The 21743-nt window shown below is 45.5% G+C and overlaps 1 protein-coding gene across 3 annotated transcripts in view; it reads right to left on the bottom strand.

The window, feature by feature from the left end:
- The window catches only part of LOC135056859 (alpha-2-macroglobulin-like protein 1), a 176405-nt gene that overhangs the window by 40761 nt on the left and 113901 nt on the right, over nt 1–21743 (bottom strand). For all 3 annotated transcript variants that reach the window (XM_063962532.1, XM_063962531.1, XM_063962533.1), the window contains 7 exons: nt 18881–18932; nt 17601–17690; nt 15022–15198; nt 13334–13415; nt 6168–6324; nt 4636–4710; nt 2413–2575 (listed from right to left, as the gene is read on the bottom strand). In XM_063962532.1, coding sequence (XP_063818602.1) covers nt 2413–2575; nt 4636–4710; nt 6168–6324; nt 13334–13415; nt 15022–15198; nt 17601–17690; nt 18881–18932 — 796 coding nt within the window. The remainder of the gene's footprint in view (nt 1–2412; nt 2576–4635; nt 4711–6167; nt 6325–13333; nt 13416–15021; nt 15199–17600; nt 17691–18880; nt 18933–21743) is intronic.

Raw genomic sequence — 21743 nt, 5'->3', positions numbered from 1 at the left:
CTGGGAGTGAATCTTAGCTTCTTAAAATTGCGACCGATGTATTCGCAATAATGCGATTACTAACTACTTAGCAGTTTCAGAGTAGCTCCAGACTTACTCTGCCTGTGCGATCATTTCAGTGCTTGTCGTTCCTGGTTGACGTCACAAACACACCCAGCGTTCGCCCAGGCACTCCCACCGTTTCCCCGGCCACTCCTGCGTTTTTCCCGGAAACGGTAGCGTTTTCAGCCACACGCCCCTGAAACGCCGTGTTTCCGCCCAGTAACACCCATTTCCTGTCAATCACATTACGATCGCCGGAGCGAAGAAAAAGCCGTGAGTAAAAATACTTTCTCCATAGTAAAGTTACTTGGCGCAGTCGCAGTGCGAACATTGCGCATGCGTACTAGGCGGATTTTCACTGCGATGCGATGAAAAATACCGGCCCTCATTCCGAGTTGTTCGCTCGGCGATTTTCATCGCATCGCAGTGAGAATTCTCTTGGTGCGCAAGCGCAATGTTCGCACTGCGACTGCGCCAAGTAACTTTGCTATGAAGAAAGTAAGTTTACTCACGGCTTTTTCATCGCTCCGACGTTCGCATTGTGATTGACAGGAAATGGGTGTTACTGGGCGGATGCACGGCGTTTTAGGGGCGTGTGGCTGAAAACGCTACCGTTTCCGGAAAAAACGCAGGAGTGGCCGGAGAAACGGTAGGAGTGCCTGGGCGAACGCTGGGTGTGTTTATGACGTCAGCCAGGACCGAAAAGCACTGAACTGATCGCACAGGCAGAGTAAGTCTGAAGCTACTCAAAAACTGCTACCTCGTTTGTGATCGCAATATTGCGCATACATCGGTCGCACATTTAAGAAGCTAAGATTCACTCCCAGTAGGCGGCGGCTTAGCGTGTGTAACTCTGCTACATTCGCCTTGCGAGCGATCAACTCGGAATGAGGGCCACCGAGCGAACAACTCGGAATGAGGGCCATTTAGTTATTTTTGGCTTGAGGAGCCACGTGTATTATGATTGGCCGGCTATCAGGATCCCGGCGCCCACTGCGCTGCATGCACGGTGGCGCCATGCTATTTATTCTCCCTCCAGGGGTGCTGTGGACACCCCAAGAGGAGAATAGTTGTTGGCATACTGGCGCCGGGATCCCAACAGCCAGTATATTGAGTGCCTCCCATGGAGCCTACACCCTGTACGTGCCGAGTGTCAAGCATCTGGTTTTTCCTTTATTGCTCCTCTATCAAGATCATACATACCTCAGTTTCTTTCTAGGGAGGATATTCAATTACCTGCACCGACTGTTGGTGTACTTCAATTACCCGCACTGACTGTCGAGCGGGAGCTATTATATTAGCCACGATAAGCCGTTGAATGCCGCGGCTTGACAGGGATTTGTTTCACCTACGAAGCAAATTCCCAGAAAACAGCCTCGTTTTCACCTGAAAACATCACTGTTCCTACCGTTTCGCTGAACCTGCGTCTTTTCGGGTGAAAAGAGTGTATTTTCCTAGTGAAAAAACATTGATGAAACATCGGGAAATTTCACCCTAAGCTTCATCGTCTGGAATTGAATATCCCCCTACAGTAGGTCACTTATACCCCTTTCACACCGGCAGCATATAACATGGGTTATTGCACATGAACGTGCATAACCCATGTTGCTGCTCGGTGTAAATGGGCAGAGTTGGAATAATCCGGGTCGAGTGACCCGGTATTCCAACTCGGGTAGCTTGCGGGGTTGAACACGTGTTCAACGCGGAAAACTGTTCAGTGTAAACAGGAGCCGGATCGCGCAACCCGGCTTCCCATTTACAGTGAATCAGCGGGCGGCGCTTGGAGATCATGTGACCTCCAAGTGCCGCCCCCGTTGTGTCACCAACCCGGCAATATGTCGGGTTGGTGACTCCGGTCTAAATGGGGGCTGACGCGGGTTGCAGCCGGGTAGCACCCGTGTCAGGCTCCCGGCTGTGACCCGCAGTTTAGGTATAAAAGCGGTATAAGCTATACAATAGTAAAACATGATCCAAATTCATCCAGTCGTTTTTGCGTGATGCCGGAACGAGCAGACAAAAGTTAAGATTTCTTTTTTCGTCTCTTCGTCTCCATAGATCGTAAACAGTACCTAGAAGTATATTTATCCAAAAAATTGCTATATACAGACACAACCCGTACAGTTTTATTATATGTATAGTATCATAAACCTATTATTCAATAAACAGCTCTCTGATTGGCCGATTACGGTCTACTACAGTAAAATGAAACATTTCACCTCATCAGAGCAGGAATAGCTGATCTTGACAAAATAAAGAATCTGTCCGTATGTCAGTAATGGGGAACTACTGTAGATAACGGGAGGTGTCAATAGTTACTACCATTTTGTTGACCCATTACTGTATCCCACCCTTCCCTCGCACTCATATTACCGGAGGAGACCGCCAGTGGGAACAGTTTGTCCAGAAGCTGCTGTGTAACCGTCGAATCATTGGCCAGCGCAAAGGTGTAAGCCAGGAGAGCCATGGTGTAAGTGGTCACAGATCCATTCACTTTCCCTCTCAAACAGGAGAGGGCGTTACTGAGCAACTGGTCCTGGTAGGTACAAATATATAGATATATATGTGTAGACATGTTTACTAGGTAGGATTATTTCAATTTATTTTTATTTTTTAACTTCTAAATCTAGAATCAAAATCTAAAAATGGGAATATATACAAAGAATAGAACATAAACATATATGAAGTAGAGATGAGCGGATTCGATTTTACTCGGATTTACTCGGTTCTCAAAACGGCATCTGATTGGCTATCCAAAACACGTGACATCCGTGGGCCAATAAGATGCCGTTTCGAGAACCAAGTAAATCCGAGTAAAACCGAATCCGCTCATTTCTAATATGAAGTAGAGATGAGCGGGTCCGGATGTAACGGCAGAATTAACGCCAGTTCGATTTTATCCGGATGTTTCTTATTGGCTATCCAAAACACATGACGTCCGTGAGCCAATAAGATGCTGGTTTGAGAACAGAGTAGATCCGAGTAAAACCGAACCCGCTCATCTCTAATATGAAGTAAATGTGGGTATAAAAGTAGCATAAAGCGAGGTAAACCAAAACCTCAGCTACATTAAAATCAAAATGTTTAAGTTTTCCAAGTGTATTTATTTTAAAACAAGTGTGTTATATCCAGAACCAATTAATTAATTCTAGAGAAATCAGATTTAGTAAATCAAACTCATTTTTCTTTTTGTCATTTGTCGAAAACTATTCTTAAAACTTGTAAAGCCCAGTGCCGTCCTGTGGGCCGTTTTGACAGCAGTGTAGGCCCCTGGACAGAGCAATGCACTGGGGCCCCTAGCCATTCTCCAGTGGTAGGCCAATGGCCAATGCAGGATTTCTAGAGCGGGGTTTCCAAATGCAGTCCACAATCTCTCACTCTGCGGAACAGTGGAGTAAGTGTGGGAGTCTGGGGGAGCCGTAGAAGAACCTTGTAACGACCCTGGACATTATTGTAAATATTGGTCTTTTTATACACTGGATGGTGTATGGAATACAATATTAATATTTAACACTATAGATGGTCTCTAGTATAGGCTGTATCAAACATTTAAATAATATAAGTTAAGTGGTTAGGAAAAGGTTAAAAATACCATAATAAATTAGTATATATAAAAACATAATAGAACCAGTACTGCACTTTCTAAGCACACATTCTCCCACCTCAAGGTAAGGCTTCTGTCTCCTCTTCTTGGTAGCTACTCTCTGGTCCAGTGCACTACTGAAGGACTCAGATCCACACACAGCAAACTTGGTAGAAGAAACAGCTATCACTGGGCATGTGCAGCAGCCCCGCTCAGTCCCTTAAACTGCATGATGTGGCTGCAGCTCTAGTAACTATATTATTTACCATTGGTATTGTCATAATTTGAGCCACTTGCCAAGAGTAGGGGGGTTCTGGGCAAACAGAAACCCCACCTGTGTTTGCCTATGGTAGGGGTGGGGGGTGATATCAATGGGATAATAAAACTAGAGTTCCCCACCTTTCAGAAGGTACTGGGGACTGGGGATCAGAGCAATATACCAATAAAAATATAAAACTGCATACCAGGCGTGTGGGCTGGAGCAGGGACCAGCTGCTGGAAGGCTGATATCTCTGGTTCTGGGTATAATAGAGACAAGCTGCCAGTGTCCACCAATAGGGGAGAGTCCAAGCTTTTGTATTATACCCTCAGAAACACAGAACCGGAGATATCTGGCTGGGAAGAGCAATTAACAGGTTTGGATGGGGACCACTGCTTTGAAATCGGATATCTCCCATTGAGCCCATACGAAAAGACAGCCCTGGTAAATCCACCTCATTCACTAGTGAGTTCCATCAACTGGACTTCTAGTGATTTGGACAAATAATCAGAAACAGAGAGATCACGGTCTTACCATATCTGTAAGCAGAACTGGAGCCGGTTCCTGTGCTGGGAATTTGGTGTGGGAATTACATACATTGTCATGCACCGTTTTCATAACTAAAGGTGGTTTTCATTGACTTTTAAACATCATTTATATAAAAGGAGTCCTCAGTGCCATTGTTTTTGTGCATTATATAGTGAATGGCAGATCAATTCAAGCGCAATACATTGGGGCTCTGCAATGCACTCACATTCACGGGCAAACCACGTTCTAGTAGGGCAGCAGTGATGTACGCATCCAGCGACAGGTCATCCTCCACTCCACCCTGGGAAATAAACACAAGTGTGCATTACTATACTGTACATCTATTCTCGGACAGGTTTGTGCCCCCCTGGTGCTAAGTTGTAATTGTGTACCAGCACACTGCTTTCAGAACTTTATACTTTTCCATGATTAAAAGTACATTTTTTAATAGAAGAATTTGACCTACCACAGGTAAGCTCTACCTATGTGACCTCCCGGGCACTTATAGTATAGCTAACATGTGTCTTTGTCATTCAACAGACTCTAGACACCATGGAGCAGATGTATTAAGCCTGGAGAGGTAATAAAGCAGTGATAAGTGCAAGGTGATAACGCACCGGCCAATCAGCTCCTAACTATCAATTTACATATTGGAGCTGATTGGCTAGTGCAGATGTATTAAGCCTGGAGAGGTGATAAAGTGGCAATAAGTGCTAGGTGATAACGCAGCAGCCAATCAGCTCCAATATGTAAATGTATAGTTAGGAGTTGATTGGCTGGTGCGTTATCACCTTGCACTTATCACTGCTTTATCACTTCTCCAGGCTTAATACATCTGACCCATCATGCTCTTATAAGGGTCTATTTATCAACATTATTTTTTCTAAAATAATGTGAAAAGGGGAGTTTTCTATTTCTGCACCCTTTTCACATTATTTTAGTATCACCTGAATTTATTAAAGGGCATTTGGAGCAGTTTTCATGAAAAACTGCTCCAAACCCTTTAATTCACTTTTTTTTAGTAACCCACATCACATTCCTCATACTTATAATGGGAGATGTGATGTGGCCAAATTTACTAAAAAAAAAAATGTGAAAAAATACCGCAGTGTGCCCTGTGATAATCCCAGCAGCTCAGGCTGGCGAGTTCACAGGGCAGCACTGCGATAATGTGGCATTTGCCCAGCTTTCTCTGCCCCTGGCAGTGAAAGCTGAGCGGGGACACGGCAGAGCTGATCACAGTGTAAAAAGTAAAAAACAAAAACCATACTAACCTGTCCAGGGTGCCGGTGTCTGCTGCACCGGTGAGCGCTGTCGGTCGCCAGGTCCCCCATGTGCTGCAATGTGACCCTGGTGCAGTAAAGTGACGCTGCAAAGTGGCAGCGCACACGATCCGGAGCCGGGCAGCCCAGCAGAAGCAGTGCGGACTGGATCCCTGGACTGGTGAGTATATTGATCTTCATGGGGGGAGATCCGCGATGGTGGGGACAACCGGGCGGCGGCGTTAGTGGTGATGTCGGTGGGGGTGGCGCCTGCGCAGCAGGACATTGGGGTATTTTTTCCAAAAAATACCCCGATGATGTTGCTGAGTATCATCGCAGGGGCAGAGCTTGACCGCAAGCTCTGTCCCTGCACGCGATAGTTGATACATCCCTGCTATGTAATCAATTATCGCAGCGCGAGTTTGGGCGATTTTATCACCTGCCATCCGCATCCTGGATGGTGATAAACAGGCCCCATAGTCTCCAGGCCTCTTACCTTCATGAGCGTGTGAATTAGCGTCCCACTGTTCATGAAACATCCGTCAGTCTGCTGATGGGCAGCAAGCCAAGACACCGCCTGATTCAGGACATTGCCATCAATAAATATGTAATTCTTCGCCTGGTAGAAACACTTCATCACGAATGCAGTCAGCCTGGGGACAAGGAGAGTTCCATGGGTAGTGTACAGAGTTATGTTGGATACAGCGTGTATAATCACTGGAGTATAATCTCTGACATGTAGCGCCGGATGTAATGGCACCCCAGTTCGGCAGGCGCGGGATGCTGACCGTACTCAGAGACTGGAATAAATAACCATAGAATCTGCTTAAATAAAACAATAAATCTTTACTTCAATTAATAAGCAATATATCACATATAAAATAAAAATGTATATAACAAAAAAATAAAATAAAAAATATATATAAATATAAAATAGATTTGCAAACCACACACTTAATTGAAAAGCATCAAATGACCTCTAGCGCTATATGATTAATAGCAACAATGTACCTCTTTTTGACACTAAGCAGACCTAAAGCAATCTGCTAAGTATTGTGTCAAATTGTAGCGAGTCTTGAGGAAGTCCCGATTTACGACGGGACGAAACGCGTTGACGTCATATCCCCGCTTGCTGCCACACACTGACGAAAGCATCACACGAGCAACACCTGTAAAGACCTCGTGTTAAGCGCAAACTGGAGCTCCGTTCACCGGCAAACCAGGACCGAGACTGTGCTAAGTCCAGCGGCCACATTGGAAAGCAGTAACTGGGAGCGATTTATTTCTTACCCGCCTGCCAGTACTGAGATTGATATTATAGTACGGGCGGAGGACACTTACTGACAATTACAGGAACGTTTATACCTATCCGGGTGACTGCACTAATAAATAAATATTCCCGTAAGCTCGGGTAAATTGCTATACAGCAGCATCCCTCTGCACTGGGACGCCAGGAGCAGGAGGATAGGAGAGACATTTTTCCTTACAGAACTGTCAGTGAATCGCTACAATTTGACACAATACTTAGCAGATTGCTTTAGGTCTGCTTAGTGTCAAAAAGAGGTACATTGTTGCTATTAATCATATAGCGCTAGAGGTCATTTGATGCTTTTCAATTAAGTGTGTGGTTTGCAAATCTATTTTATATTTATATATATTTTTTATTTTATTTTTTTGTTATATACATTTTTATTTTATATGTGATATATTGCTTATTAATTGAAGTAAAGATTTATTGTTTTATTTAAGCAGATTCTATGGTTATTTATTCCAGTCCCTGAGTATAAGCAGACACCTGAATTTATTGAATTAAAGGTATACTAACACATAACAGCGCACCACTTTTCTCTTTCCCCCTTTTTGTCTTGAATTGTTTGAGGATTTGGCTAATCCTTAAGTGTGTGCAGCTAGTGGCTAATTAATGATTATTAATGATCAATTTGCGCCGGGATTTTGGAGTGTAATTCTCTCCAAGGAATTTTTGACCGTACTCAGACGTTCATTTTTAAAGGGGCATTCACTTACAAGGTATGGTTTTTCCTCACATCCTTGCAGCATGGTTTTTAAACACTATGGCGATATTGCAGTGCAGAAGATGTACATACAAAAGACAATCCAAGGGAAAAGAAATATGGGGACACGGTGGCCCTCTGTTTTTTGTTGCTGTCTTTGTTGCAGTTGCTGTATAATCTCTCTCTGCCCCAGTTGCTGTATAATCTCTCTCTGCCCCAGTTGCTGTATAATCTCTCTCTGCCCCAGTTGCTGCATAATCTCTCTCTGCCCCAGTTGCTGCATAATCTCTCTCTGTCCCAGTTGCTGTATAATCTCTCTCTGCCCCAGTTGCTGCATAATCTCTCTCTGCCCCAGTTGCTGTATAATCTCTCTTTGCCCCAGTTGCTGTATAATCTCTCTGCCCCAGTTGCTGCATAATCTCTCTCTGCCCCAGTTGCAGCATAATCTCTCTCTGCCCCAGTTGCAGCATAACCTCTCTCTGCCCCAGTTGCTGTATAATCTCTCTCTGCCCCAGTTGCTGTATAATCTCTCTTTGACCCAGTTGCTGCATAATCTCTCGCTGCCCCAGTTGCTGCATAATCTCTCTCTGCCCCAGTTGCAGCATAATCTCTCTCTGCCCCAGTTGCTGCATAATCTGTCTCTGCCCCAGTTGCTGTATAATCTCTCTCTGCCCAGTTGCTGTATAATCTCTTTCTGCCCCAGTTGCTGTATAATCTCTTTCTGCCCCAGTTGCTGTATAATCCTCTCGCTGCCTCAGTTGCTGCATAATCTCTCTCTGCCCCAGTTGCTGTATAATCTCTCGCTGCCTCAGTTGCTGCATAATCTCTGTCTGCCCCAGTTGCTGTATAATCTCTCTCTGCCCCAGTTGCTGTATAATCTCTCTCTGCCCAGTTGCTGTATAATCTCTCTCTGCCCCAGTTGCTGTATAATCTCTTTCTGCCCCAGTTGCTGTATAATCTCTCGCTGCCTCACTTGCTGCATAATCTCTCTCTGCCCCAGTTGCTGTATAATCTCTCTCTGCCCCAGTTGCTGCATAATCTCTCTCTGTCCCAGTTGCTGTATAATCTCTCTCTGCCCCAGTTGCTGCATAATCTCTCTCTGCCCCAGTTGCTGTATAATCTCTCTGCCCCAGTTGCTGCATAATCTCTCTCTGCCCCAGTTGCAGCATAATCTCTATCTGCCCCAGTTGCAGCATAACCTCTCTCTGCCCCAGTTGCTGTATAATCTCTCTCTGCCCCAGTTGCTGTATAATCTCTCTTTGACCCAGTTGCTGCATAATCTCTCGCTGCCCCAGTTGCTGCATAATCTCTCGCTGCCCCAGTTGCTGCATAATCTCTCTCTGCCCCAGTTGCAGCATAATCTCTCTCTGCCCCAGTTGCTGCATAATCTCTCTCTGCCCCAGTTGCTGTATAATCTCTCTCTGCCCAGTTGCTGTATAATCTCTCTCTGCCCCAGTTGCTGTATAATCTCTTTCTGCCCCAGTTGCTGTATAATCTCTTTCTGCCCCAGTTGCTGTATAATCCTCTCGCTGCCTCAGTTGCTGCATAATCTCTCTCTGCCCCAGTTGCTGTATAATCTCTCGCTGCCTCAGTTGCTGCATAATCTCTGTCTGCCCCAGTTGCTGTATAATCTCTCTCTGCCCCAGTTGCTGTATAATCTCTCTCTGCCCAGTTGCTGTATAATCTCTCTCTGCCCCAGTTGCTGTATAATCTCTTTCTGCCCCAGTTGCTGTATAATCTCTCGCTGCCTCACTTGCTGCATAATCTCTCTCTACCCCAGTTGCTGTATAATCTCTCGCTGCCTCAGTTGCTGCATAATCTCTGTCTGCCCCAGTTGCTGCATAATCTCTCTCTGCCCCAGTTGCAGCATAACCTCTCTCTGCCCCAGTTGCTGTATAATCTCTCTCTGCCCCAGTTGCTGTATAATCTCTCTTTGACCCAGTTGCTGCATAATCTCTCGCTGCCCCAGTTGCTGCATAATCTCTCTCTGCCCCAGTTGCAGCATAATCTCTCTCTGCCCCAGTTGCTGCATAATCTCTCTCTGCCCCAGTTGCTGTATAATCTCTCTCTGCCCAGTTGCTGTATAATCTCTCTCTGCCCCAGTTGCTGTATAATCTCTTTCTGCCCCAGTTGCTGTATAATCTCTTTCTGCCCCAGTTGCTGTATAATCCTCTCGCTGCCTCAGTTGCTGCATAATCTCTCTCTGCCCAGTTGCTGTATAATCTCTCTCTGCCCCAGTTGCTGTATAATCTCTTTCTGCCCCAGTTGCTGTATAATCTCTCGCTGCCTCACTTGCTGCATAATCTCTCTCTGCCCCAGTTGCTGTATAATCTCTCGCTGCCTCAGTTGCTGCATAATCTCTGTCTGCCCCAGTTGCTGCATAATCTCTCTCTGCCCCAGTTGCAGCATAACCTCTCTCTGCCCCAGTTGCTGTATAATCTCTCTCTGCCCCAGTTGCTGTATAATCTCTCTTTGACCCAGTTGCTGCATAATCTCTCGCTGCCCCAGTTGCTGCATAATCTCTCTCTGCCCCAGTTGCAGCATAATCTCTCTCTGCCCCAGTTGCTGCATAATCTCTCTCTGCCCCAGTTGCTGTATAATCTCTCTCTGCCCAGTTGCTGTATAATCTCTCTCTGCCCCAGTTGCTGTATAATCTCTTTCTGCCCCAGTTGCTGTATAATCTCTTTCTGCCCCAGTTGCTGTATAATCCTCTCGCTGCCTCAGTTGCTGCATAATCTCTCTGCCCCAGTTGCTGTATAATCTCTCGCTGCCTCAGTTGCTGCATAATCTCTGTCTGCCCCAGTTGCTGTATAATCTCTCTCTGCCCCAGTTGCTGTATAATCTCTCTCTGCCCAGTTGCTGCATAATCTCTCTCTGCCCCAGTTGCTGTATAATCTCTCTCTGCCCAGTTGCTGTATAATCTCTCTCTGCCCCAGTTGCTGTATAATCTCTCTCTGCCCCAGTTGCTGTATAATCTCTCTCTGCCCCAGTTGCTGAATAATCTCTTTCTGCCCCAGTTGCTGCATAATCTCTCTCTCTGCCCCAGTTGCTGTATAATCTCTCTCTGCCCAGTTGCTGCATAATCTCTCTCTGCCCCAGTTGCTGCATAATCTCTCTCTGCCCCAGTTGCTGCATAATCTCTCTCTGCCCCAGTTGCTGCATAATCTCTATCTGCCCCAGTTGCTGCATAAACTCTCTCTGTCCCAGTTTTTGCAACATCTCTCTCTTTCCTGGAAGCTGCAGCACATGTCTTTACTTCAGGTGCTGCTGCAGCACCTTTTTCTGTCCCAGCTGCCGCAGCACCTCTCTCTGCCCCTCAAGCTGCTGCAGTGCGGCTACTTCTGCCCCTCAGGCAATTCTGTGACATTATTTTCATTGAGGCAGAGTGGGATTATCAGGTCAGAGATGGTAGTAATTTTCATTGAGGCACTGGGAGATTATCAGTCCTGGGGACGGGGTCAGTTTTGGGGCATTATTTTCATTGGGGATGCGGTCAAGATGCCGCCGGACGGAATCCCGGCAGTCGAAATACCGACGCCGGAATCCCGATCGCCATAATCCCGACATATTCTCCCACTCCGTGGATGTCCACGACACCCATAGAGGGAGAATATAATAGTGTGCCGATCGTAGCGAGCGAAGCGAGCCCGCAAGGGGCTGTGTTCCGCTCACCATCCCTGTCGGGATTGTGTGGTCGGGATTCCGGCGTCGGTATTTCGACCGCCGGGATTCCGGCCGGCGGCATTTAGTACTTATCCCTTTCATTGAGAGATTGGGTAGATTATGAGGTCGGTGGGGGTCACATTTGGGTATTTTTATTAAGGGATTGGAGGGTTGTGAGGTAAGGTCAGTGGGGCATACATAGTGTTTTTAATTTATCTGAATTAAATACGTAAATAGTTAAATACAGCTACTCCCATAATGGCTCTATTATGGTATAATGTTTATAAGGAGCTCTGCCATGGCATAACACGTGTAAAGGACTCTACATTTGTGTAATGTGTATAAGGGGCTCTACTGTGCCGTAATATGTATAAGGAGCTCTACTTTGGCGTAACATGTATATGCGGCTCTAAAGGCATAATGTGTATAAGCGACTCTATTGTGGTGTAATGTGTATAAGCAGCTCTACTGTGGCGTAACATATATAAGCAGCTCTACTGTGAGACGTAACTTGTATTAGCAGCTCTACTGTGGCCTAACGTGTATAAGCGGCTCTACTGTGGCGTAATGTGTATGACCAGCTCTACTGTGTGGTGTAATGTGTATAAGCAGCTCTACTGTGGCGTAACATGTATAAGTAGCTCTAGTGTGTGGGGTAAAGTGTATGAGCTGTTGTACTGTGGCATAACATGTATAAGTGACTCTACTGTGTGGCGTAACATGTATAAGGGGTACTACTGTGTGGTGTTATGTGAATAACTGGAACTACTGTGCGGTGTTATGTGAATTGGTACTATTCTGTAGCCACATCCCTTCCCTTGAAGCTACGCCCCTATATTTTAGATGCACGCCTTTGGAGCACACTGTCCATATTTTAGACATGTGGGTTCTAGACCCACAAGGTCTAGAACAGACGCTGTCACCAATTTAGGAATGTTAAATTATTTTTATTTTCAAATGTAGCATGCTACCACATCAGTCCCCCAATTCAGTACAGGGGAGGGGGGCGCCAAAACATACTCTTGCTCTGGGCTCCATGGCACCTAGCTACACCTCTGGGTACGCCATACCACCAGCCCACCGCCGGCGCCGCAGGTTCTCTGTCCGCAATGAGCATGCAACCCCTAGCAACAAGCAAGAAACCCCTGGCAACGAGCATGTAGGGCGGTAAGTCCTACTAGAGGCATTATGTGTGTAAGCAGCACTGCAGGGGGCATTATGTGTGCAAGCGACACTAGTGGGACATTATGCGTGTAAGCAGCACAGCAGAGGGCATTGTGTGTGTGTAAGCAGCACTACAGGGGGGCATTATGTACGTAAGCAGCACTGCAGGAAACACTCATGTAAGCGACACTAAAATGCCATGGGGGGGGCGCAAAATGTATAATTACGTCACTGCATGTATAGCGTTATGCAGAAGTTCCAGGAACGCTGGTGCCACCAGGAGAAGATGCAGAGAGCTTCATATTTTGCCATGAAGTCCCTGGCAGCAAGTAAATAGCCTTACTGTGTGGCATAATTTGTATGGGGCATTACGGTGTTTGGCATAATGTGTATGGGGCATTACGGTGTTTGGCATAATGTGTAAGGGTCATTACGGTGTTTGGCATAATGTGTAAGGGGCATTACGGTGTTTGGCATAATGTGTAAGGGGCATTATGGTGTTTGGCATAATGTGTAAGGGGCATTGCGGTGTGTGGCATAATGTGTAAGGGGCATTACGGTGTGTGGCATAATGTGGCTATGCCCCTATTGTCATGTAGCCACTCCCCTAGTTTCGTGTGACCATGCCCCCTCACGACATACAGCCACGCCCATTTTTACTATCATTACCCCTAAGAAAAAAGTTCTCCTTGCGCCACTGGAACTACACCACAATAAATAGGCAATGTGAATTTAGGAATTAATATTGAGGGGGGTACTTTGGAAAAGACAAGTGAGATCCAGAGTGATTTGTTATAGGATATGTTACAGGTATGAATCTCACCAGGTGTTCCCTGCACCATCAGACTCCCCGAAGGCGCTGTATGATCCATCAGAGTGCTTGTAGGAGAGCTCCCGCTGATACCCTGGTGACACACAGTATGTTTAATGTTATAAGACAACTATCATTACTACTTCTGCAACTACCACGATCTGACCTCAGTTACAACAGGAATGGAAATGTAATTGCAATGTACAGATCAAATAAGTGTCAAAACTGTTCTTTTAAGTGCGCCTCTGTTCAGAGGAGCCTCCCAACTCGCCACCGCCGCGGGACACTGTGGCACGCCGGTGGGATGGCGGGGCAGCGCCTGGTAAACAGGACTGTCCCGTCAAAATCTCGACAGTCGGGAGGTATTAATCAGGTAGAACAGCAGAATGCCAGACAGCACAGGGTTAATGCAGCACGATGTAGGAACATGTAACGGGAGACAGATCCACCCAGGAGCAGGTGGCATGCAGTGTATGTAATACGCACCTGCAGGTAAATGTAGGGATAGCAATTGTAGCATGGCCAGTGGTATTGGTGGCCTGGAAGCGTATAGTGATGCCGCCGCTGTTATGCCTGGGACACAGTCTCTAAGAGACACTCAGGAACTCATCCTATCTGTCTGGCGGAGAGAGGAAGAAGATCTCACGCTAAGGCGCGCGTGCGCATTGGGTCAGAGGTCATGCATGCACAGCAGTACACATCCATAGCTATGGTTACAGAGGGAACAGCGCAGAGCACGCTCCTCAACAGATTTGACAGGCGAAGAGGGCCCCATCCAGCTAGGGGCCCCGTAACGGCTGCACAGCCAGCTACTATGGCAATTGTGCCTTTGGCCAGAAGCAAACGTGAGTATTATCCTATAGAGATCAAAAATATTCACGATATAAATTTCACAAACTGTTTTGGTGACACTTTATCTTTTAAAGATGAACAATCATGAAACTTCAATGAAATATGATGTGTGCATATGATCGGTTTTCTAACCCTATTGCTTTTATGTTTTAGTAAAGTGATCAACTTAATGCCCGTATTTATCAATGAGTGATAAATTGCACTGTGAGTGATAAATTGCACCAGCCAATCCGCTCCTAACTGTCATTTTTCAAACCCAGCCTGTGACACGGAAGTTAGGAGCTGATTGGCTGGTGCAATTTATCACTGGCAGTGAAATTTATCAGTCATTGATAAATAAGGGCATTAGTTCATTACTATTTATTTTTTTTGCATTATTTTCTATAATATGTCCCATTCCACCATCCGCAACATTATTCCATTCTTCCATATCTTCCATACCATCCACAACCATTCCTCAAGCTAGAAGGTAGTTGTTCGTATTGATGGTGTAGAGATTTGATAAAGGCATCATTTGGCCAGTCTGCTGCTCACAGAAGACGTCTCCAGAGTCAGGGGAGTAGCAGAGGATTGGGGGTCTGGTCTCTGGGACAGGCTCCCCTACGCCTAGCTCACACCGTTACTGTGTGGCATAATGTGAACTGGGGCACTACAGTATAGCATAATATCAACTGTGGTCACTGGGTGGCATAATGTGAATTGGGGCATTACTATGGGGCATAAGGAGAGGAGAGAGGTGTCTCTTTAGAAGACTGCGGATCCATTTCAAAATGTTACTATAGGGCCCACAAATGTTGTTACACCCATGTCCAGAGGCTTGCTCCTGTACGTCCATAGGTACATCTCACCGTTCTGCATGTAGCCTATGGCCTTATCTTTTAGTGCCTGGCCCAGCTGATTTGTGGACTTCAGATAATCCAGCACATATATGATGGGAGCCATGGTCAACATATTCTGCTCTCCGCAGCCGTACGGCATGGTGATAAGTTGATCCAGGTTTTGCAGTGTTGACCCAAGAATGTCACCTGAGACAAAGTTATACACACAACAGACACATCGTTATCGTCAATCTGTAAAACATACAATTTATTTATATTATTGGCACTTTTTTAATTGTTTTGTTAAGGTGCTCTTGTTCTTTTATTAGTACAGGTTGAGTATCCCTTATCCAAAATGCTTGGGACCAGAAGTATTTTGGATATCGGATTTTTCCGTATTTTGGAATAATTGCATACCATAATGAGATATCATGGCGATGGGACCCAAGTCTAAGCACATAATGCATTTATGTTTCATATACACCTTATACACACAGCTTAAAGGTCATTTTAGCCAACAGTTTTAATAACTTTTTGCATTTAACAAAGTGTATATACATTCACACAATTCATTTATGTTTCATATACTCCTTATACACACAGCCTGAAGGTCATTTAATACAATATTTTTAATAACTTTTTGCATTAAACAAAGTTTGTGTACATTAAGCCATCAGAAAATAAAGGTTTCACTATCTCACTCTCACTCCAAAAATTCTGTATTTCGGAATATTCCGTATTTTGGAATATTTGGATATGGGATACTCAACTTGTATCTTAATTTAGCATGAAGAAAACGCTGGGGCCCATTTATCAACGAGTGATAAAACTCGTTGTAAATTATAAAACTCATTGCGCATGATAAATGGAGCTCCAGCCAATCCGCTCCCAACTGCCATTTTTCAAACACATGACAGGAGCGGATTGGCTGTAGCACCATTTATCATACGTAACAAGTTTTACCATTCACAACGAGTTTTATCACTCATTGATAAATGAGCGCCACTGTTTCCACAGATGCTACTGATAATCGTTTTAGTTTAGGGTGAATACCGTTCACAAAATCTATGTGAGCGCTGAGTTCTTGTTCGCTGCAAACATGGAAAAAGCCTCATACAGGAGTAAAAAAATTAAATAAAACAAAGTACATGCAGCTGAAAGCGAAAATAATGTTATAAAAATGTTTTTACCAACTGAATAACGCATATAACAAACAATATAACACAGGCTTACCTACTTTGCTGCCTCCTCCTCCGGGAGGAGGCAGCGTTGTAGGTGAATGGGGGGCGTGGCGGGCAGCAGGATGGGCGGTCTGGGGGCCTGTCACCAGGGTCGCGTCATCGTGACTCCACCCCCCCCCCACTGTGCTGTGCAGAGAAACGAGGCGCTGCATAGCTGGGGGGCAGAGCTACGATGACGCAATTCAGCGCGAATTGCGTCATCGGACCCCCTCGGCCCGCCTACTTGTTCCCTGCTGCGGGCGGCCGAGGGGGAAAGCGGGAGGCTTGCCCACCTTTCCGGGGGGTCGGGAAGGTCACCCGATTTTCGGGAGCCTCCCGGCCATTCCGGGAGGGTAGGCAAGTATGATATAACATAACGTAAATATGAGCATATAAGCAGCGATTCCATTCTTGAATTTTCACCCAGAAAAGCAATTGACTAGATTGTAATCTCAAATACACCAGAGAAGGTCACACCATGGGGTATATTTACTAAAGTGCGGGTTTTTAGAAGTGGAGATGTTGCCCATAGCAACCAAATAGATTATTGCTATTATCTTTTAGAAGGTGCTAGATAAATGATAAGTAGAATGTGATTGGTTGCTAAGGGCAACAACTTCACTTCTAATAACCTGCACATTAGTAACTATACCCCCAGGAGTATACAGCTTTATGTATACAAGAATAGTTAGATTAGCTGAAGTTGCTTGATTTGGGGAAGGGGAGGGGGGGGGGGGGGGGTGGATGTCACATATGACTCTAGGATGGGGCAGTCAGAATATCGGCAAGCATATGTTGTCTACCAATACTCTAGGGTTTGAGCTTGCTGGCCATCTCTATAGAGTTTTAGTCACTGGCTACAAGTGGAAAGTTAGTGTTGCTGTATGTGATGGAAGTTTAAAGAAAATTTGATCATATTAGCAGCAACTCTCCAGTGTGAAAAAAATTTTTTTTTCCAAAAAGTAGAAATACTGTAGTGGGGTGGCACTCGATATCCCGGTGCTCGGGATCCCGGCGCCCAGCAAACCGGCGCCTGAATCCCAACCACGGGGATACTGACAACTATTCTTCCTCTTGGCGGGTCCACGACTCCCCTGGAGGGATAATAAATAGCGTGGCGCGCGTAGCGCACTACCGTGCCTGCAGCGTGGCAAGCGCAGCGACCCCACAAGGGGCTCTTTTGCGCTCGCCCTGCTGCCGGCATTCCGGCGGTCGTTATGCTGGTCACCGGGATCCCGACACCCGGGACATCGTAGTACACCCCTGTAGTGTTTCTTGGTAATCAATCACTTTGTCAAAACCGAATACCATCCACAATAGGGATCGCTGGACCTCGTACAAATGTGTATTAACCTACTGTATCTGGAATGTATTTGCTGGGAATCTTACCCATCACATAGATAGAGGCGCTTTCAGATTGCTTCACCCACGCGGTCGTAATAATCACAGAGAACGTGCTTGTGATATCCTTATTGGAAGCTAGAAACAGAGGAAAGCATTATTCTGTTACATCATCTCAGCAAATGTCTAAGTGGTTCTTGAACTTTTTTGAGTCACGGCGCCCTAGAGTATCAGAATTTTTTTCACGGTGCCCCCAGGTCAAATGTTTCTTATTGAGAAATTCAGAAAAAAATATTAAATTAAGTAAATTGTGTTTATATGTCATCCTTAGAGTCAGTTATATTGTGAGGGACAGGATTTGCCTCTGTTTGTCCACATCTAGTATGATTGACAACAACCAGCTCTGGTTTTGTCTATTACATTGACCATAAATAATTTGAATTGGTCCTGGACCACCAACCCAGGCCACCCCTGCCGGTGCCCCGAGCCACCCAGGGTGCCACGGCCAGTGGTGCTAGTAGAAATATTTTCTTAGTGGTACTGAGTGCCAGAAAATGGGCGTGGTCATGGGTTGTGAGGGGCGTGGCCACATGCTGCTAGTGGGAGTGGCTACATGACACTAGCGGCGTGGCCATACAACAGCCCCTTTTTTGGGGGGAGGCAAGGCTAAAAATATATAGTAATGCCTCCAGTATAATACAAATATATAGTGATACCTCCAGTATAATAGATATATAGTAATGCCCCAATTTAATAACAGTATATAGTAATGCTTCCATTATTTATAACAGGAAAATACAGCCACTGTCGCACTCCCAGTAACCCTGACAAAGTGGGAGGAGCCGTCATGCTGCCAAGCACCATGGTCTTGTTGCTATGTGGCACATTATTATTGTGGTAATGGCAAAGTGTGTGTGGAAGGTGGTACTGCGTACCCGCTGCCAAATTCTTTAGGGTACTCCGTACCCGAGCCGAGCGTACTCACATACTTGCACCGCTGGCCACGGCACACAGTGGGCCAGATGTACTAAGCTTGAAAAGTGATAAATATCACTGTGATAAAGTACCAGCCAATCGGCTCCTAACTGTCATTTTTCAAACACAGCCTGTGACATGGCAGTTAGGAGCCGATTGGCTGGTACTTTATCACAGTGATATTTATCACTTTTCTGGCTTAGTACATCTCCCCCAGTATGAGAACCACTGGTCTAACTGCTTCCATATCACATGATCATTTCGTATACAGCATCATTTAATTTCCTATTTCAAAAATTTAGGAAGTTGTAAAACCTACTTCCCTTCCCCTATAAAAATGAACCATGTTTTACCTTTCAGACAGTAGAACATATTTTGTGTTTCCTCCTTCCTGATACCTCCAGGCTGGGGAACAAAGATAACAGATAGATAGAGAAAGACTGTTGTATTTTCCCAATATATAAACAAATAAGCAGCAACTTTTAATGCTTCCTTCCAATTGACAAACTCCATTGAAACTAGAGGTCTATTTATTAAGCTGTGAGCATTTTCTATTCAATTGATTAAAATCTCACCTAAAGTATTTACTGTATCCTGTCACTATCCCCTTACACCTCTGTGGGGAAGAAGGTTTGTAGCAGTTCATCATAGGACAAAAAGCTTTGTTTTCATCACTGGGTAATGTCATCTTCATTATCTAATACCCCAGAGCCGGCCTTAGGCATAGGCAAACTAGGCAATTGCCTAGGGCATTTGGTATGCTTAGGGGCACCAGCAGCTTCTGCTGATTAAAATGATATGCGGCATGCCTATATTCTGGGTGTGACTGCGGCTGTATCTGCATACGAAATGCTACATTGCCGTGTATTCCTGGTAATCACTGTAATGTAGCATTTCATATGCAGATACAGCCGCAGTCGACCATACAATATAGGCATGCTGCATATCATTTTAATCATCAGAAGCTGCTTGTGCATCCTAGCCACATAGTAATGCAAATATTATGATGCATTTTCATAAACAAAAGGCGCCCGACGTTAGCAGAGCTGCCAGCTGACTCATGTAAGGCATCTCCTGCAGAACTAGCGGCGGTGCTAGGGGGCAGCAGCCAAAATCTTGCCTAGGGCATCGTATTGGTTAGGGCCGGTTCTGCAATACCCAGCAATGGAGGATGTTTACAAAGCCACAAAGACTTTGCACTACTCAGTAATGCATCATGTAAAAACACTTCCTTAACTTATTCTTTAAATTGGCCAACACCAATTACTGGGGGCATAGGAATAGCCGGGTTCCAGTCTATAGACAGACAGTTAAAAGACAGACAGTCATTAGATAGACACCATCGGGTATATTAACTAAGATTCGTATTAGTGTCGATTTGGATGGAGATTAAACACGAATGTGAATTTGAAACTTTTTGAATTTTTTACGCCTCATTTACTATGCTGTCGTATTCTGCATTTTCGTGTATTCCGATGTTGATGTCATTCGTAATTTCGGCCAGTGTGTTACGGGAGTGATTAGTAAAACACTGCCAAACTTAACACAATGAATCCCGGCCGCATCTGTGAGATCCGTGCAGGGCTTCATTGTGCACCTTAAAAAAAGTGTTTAAAGAGTTAAAAATCAGAAAAAAAAACGTGTGGGGTCCCCCCTCCTAAGCATAACCAGCCTCGGGCTCTTTGAGCCGGTCCTGGTTGTAAAAATACGGGGGGGAAATTGACAGGGGTTCCCCCATATTTTAACAACCAGCACTGGGCTCTGCGCCTGGTCCTGGTGCCAAAAATACGGGGGGGGGGGGGGGGGAGCGTAGGGGTCCCCTGTATTTTTACCACCAGCACCGGGCTCCACTAGTCAGCGAGATAATGCCACAGACGGGGACACTTTTATATTGGTTCCTGCGGCCCTGGCATTAAATCACCAACTAGTGCCGGGCCGGGGTTCCCTGGAGGAGTGGGGACCCCTTAAATCCACCCCCGCCCCCTCCAGCCACCCAAGGGCCAGGGGTGAAGCCCGAGGCTGCCCCCCCCCCCATCCAAGGGCGGCGGATGGGGGGCTGATAGCCTTCTGTATAAAAATAAGAATATTGTTTTTTTGTAGAGGAAAGCGAGCCTCCCCCGCAAGTTGGTACTTGGAGAACCACAAGTACCAGCATGCGGGGGGCAAACGGGCCCGCTGTTACCTGTAGTTCTACTACAAAAAAAATACCCAAATAAAAACAATACACACACACCGTGATAGTACAATTTTATTACATACATGCACACCTACATACACACATACTTACCTATGTTGACACGAAGAGTCGGTCCCCTTCTCCACGTAGAATCCACGGGGTACCTGTAAATAAAATTATACTCACAACAATCCAGTGTAGATCGGTCCTCTTCTGTTTGTAATCCACGTACTTGGCAAAATAAAAAAATGAAAAACCCAGACCACGCACTGAAAGGGGTCCCATGTTTACACATGGGATCCCTTTCCCCGACTGGCGGGACCCCCCGTGACTGCTGTCAAAGAGGGTCCCTTCAGCCAATCAGGGAGAGCCACGTCATGGCACTCTCCTGATTGGCTGTGCGCGCCTGAGCTGTCAGTCAGGCTGCGCACTGTAGAGATACAATGTAGTGCATAGGCGCTCCATTGTATCCAATGGTGGGAACTTTGCGGTCTGCGGTAGACCGCGAGGTTAAGTGGGGTCACTCTTGTGGTTGGCGTTTTTTCATCAAAGTGTCATCTCTGGAATTTACTAAACTCAAATCTCGGCAGTGATGAGGGCATTCGTATTTTTTTGGAAGGCAAAGAAAAAAAATACGAATGTATACACCATCGGTCAAATACGCCTGTTATTTTATACAACTCTGTAATTTACTAAAATTTCAAATCACAAACACTGTGAATAGCCAGACACTGCCGTGAAAAAATACAAATCGTAAAAAAAAGCAGTTTTAAAATAGACCTGCTTTTTTTTACCGTGTTCTGATAGGCATACATGGATCCGTGAGATCCGTGCATGTTTATCCGTGAGAAGGGGTGTGAAAGTTTTAAAAATCAGGGGGAAAAAATTGTCTGACTTTTGACCCTGTCTATCTTTTGACTGTCAACCATATGGAGCCTACCTAATGACTGTCTATCTTTTAACCGTCTGTCCATAGACTGGAACCCGGCTATTCCTATGCCCCTAGTATGCCGGGCAAAGGAGCTCTTGATCTGGTTAGC

Source organism: Pseudophryne corroboree, chromosome 3, assembly GCF_028390025.1.
Source record: "Pseudophryne corroboree isolate aPseCor3 chromosome 3, aPseCor3.hap2, whole genome shotgun sequence".
NCBI lineage: Eukaryota > Metazoa > Chordata > Amphibia > Anura > Myobatrachidae > Pseudophryne > Pseudophryne corroboree.
This window is presented reverse-complemented; position numbering and strand designations above follow the sequence as displayed.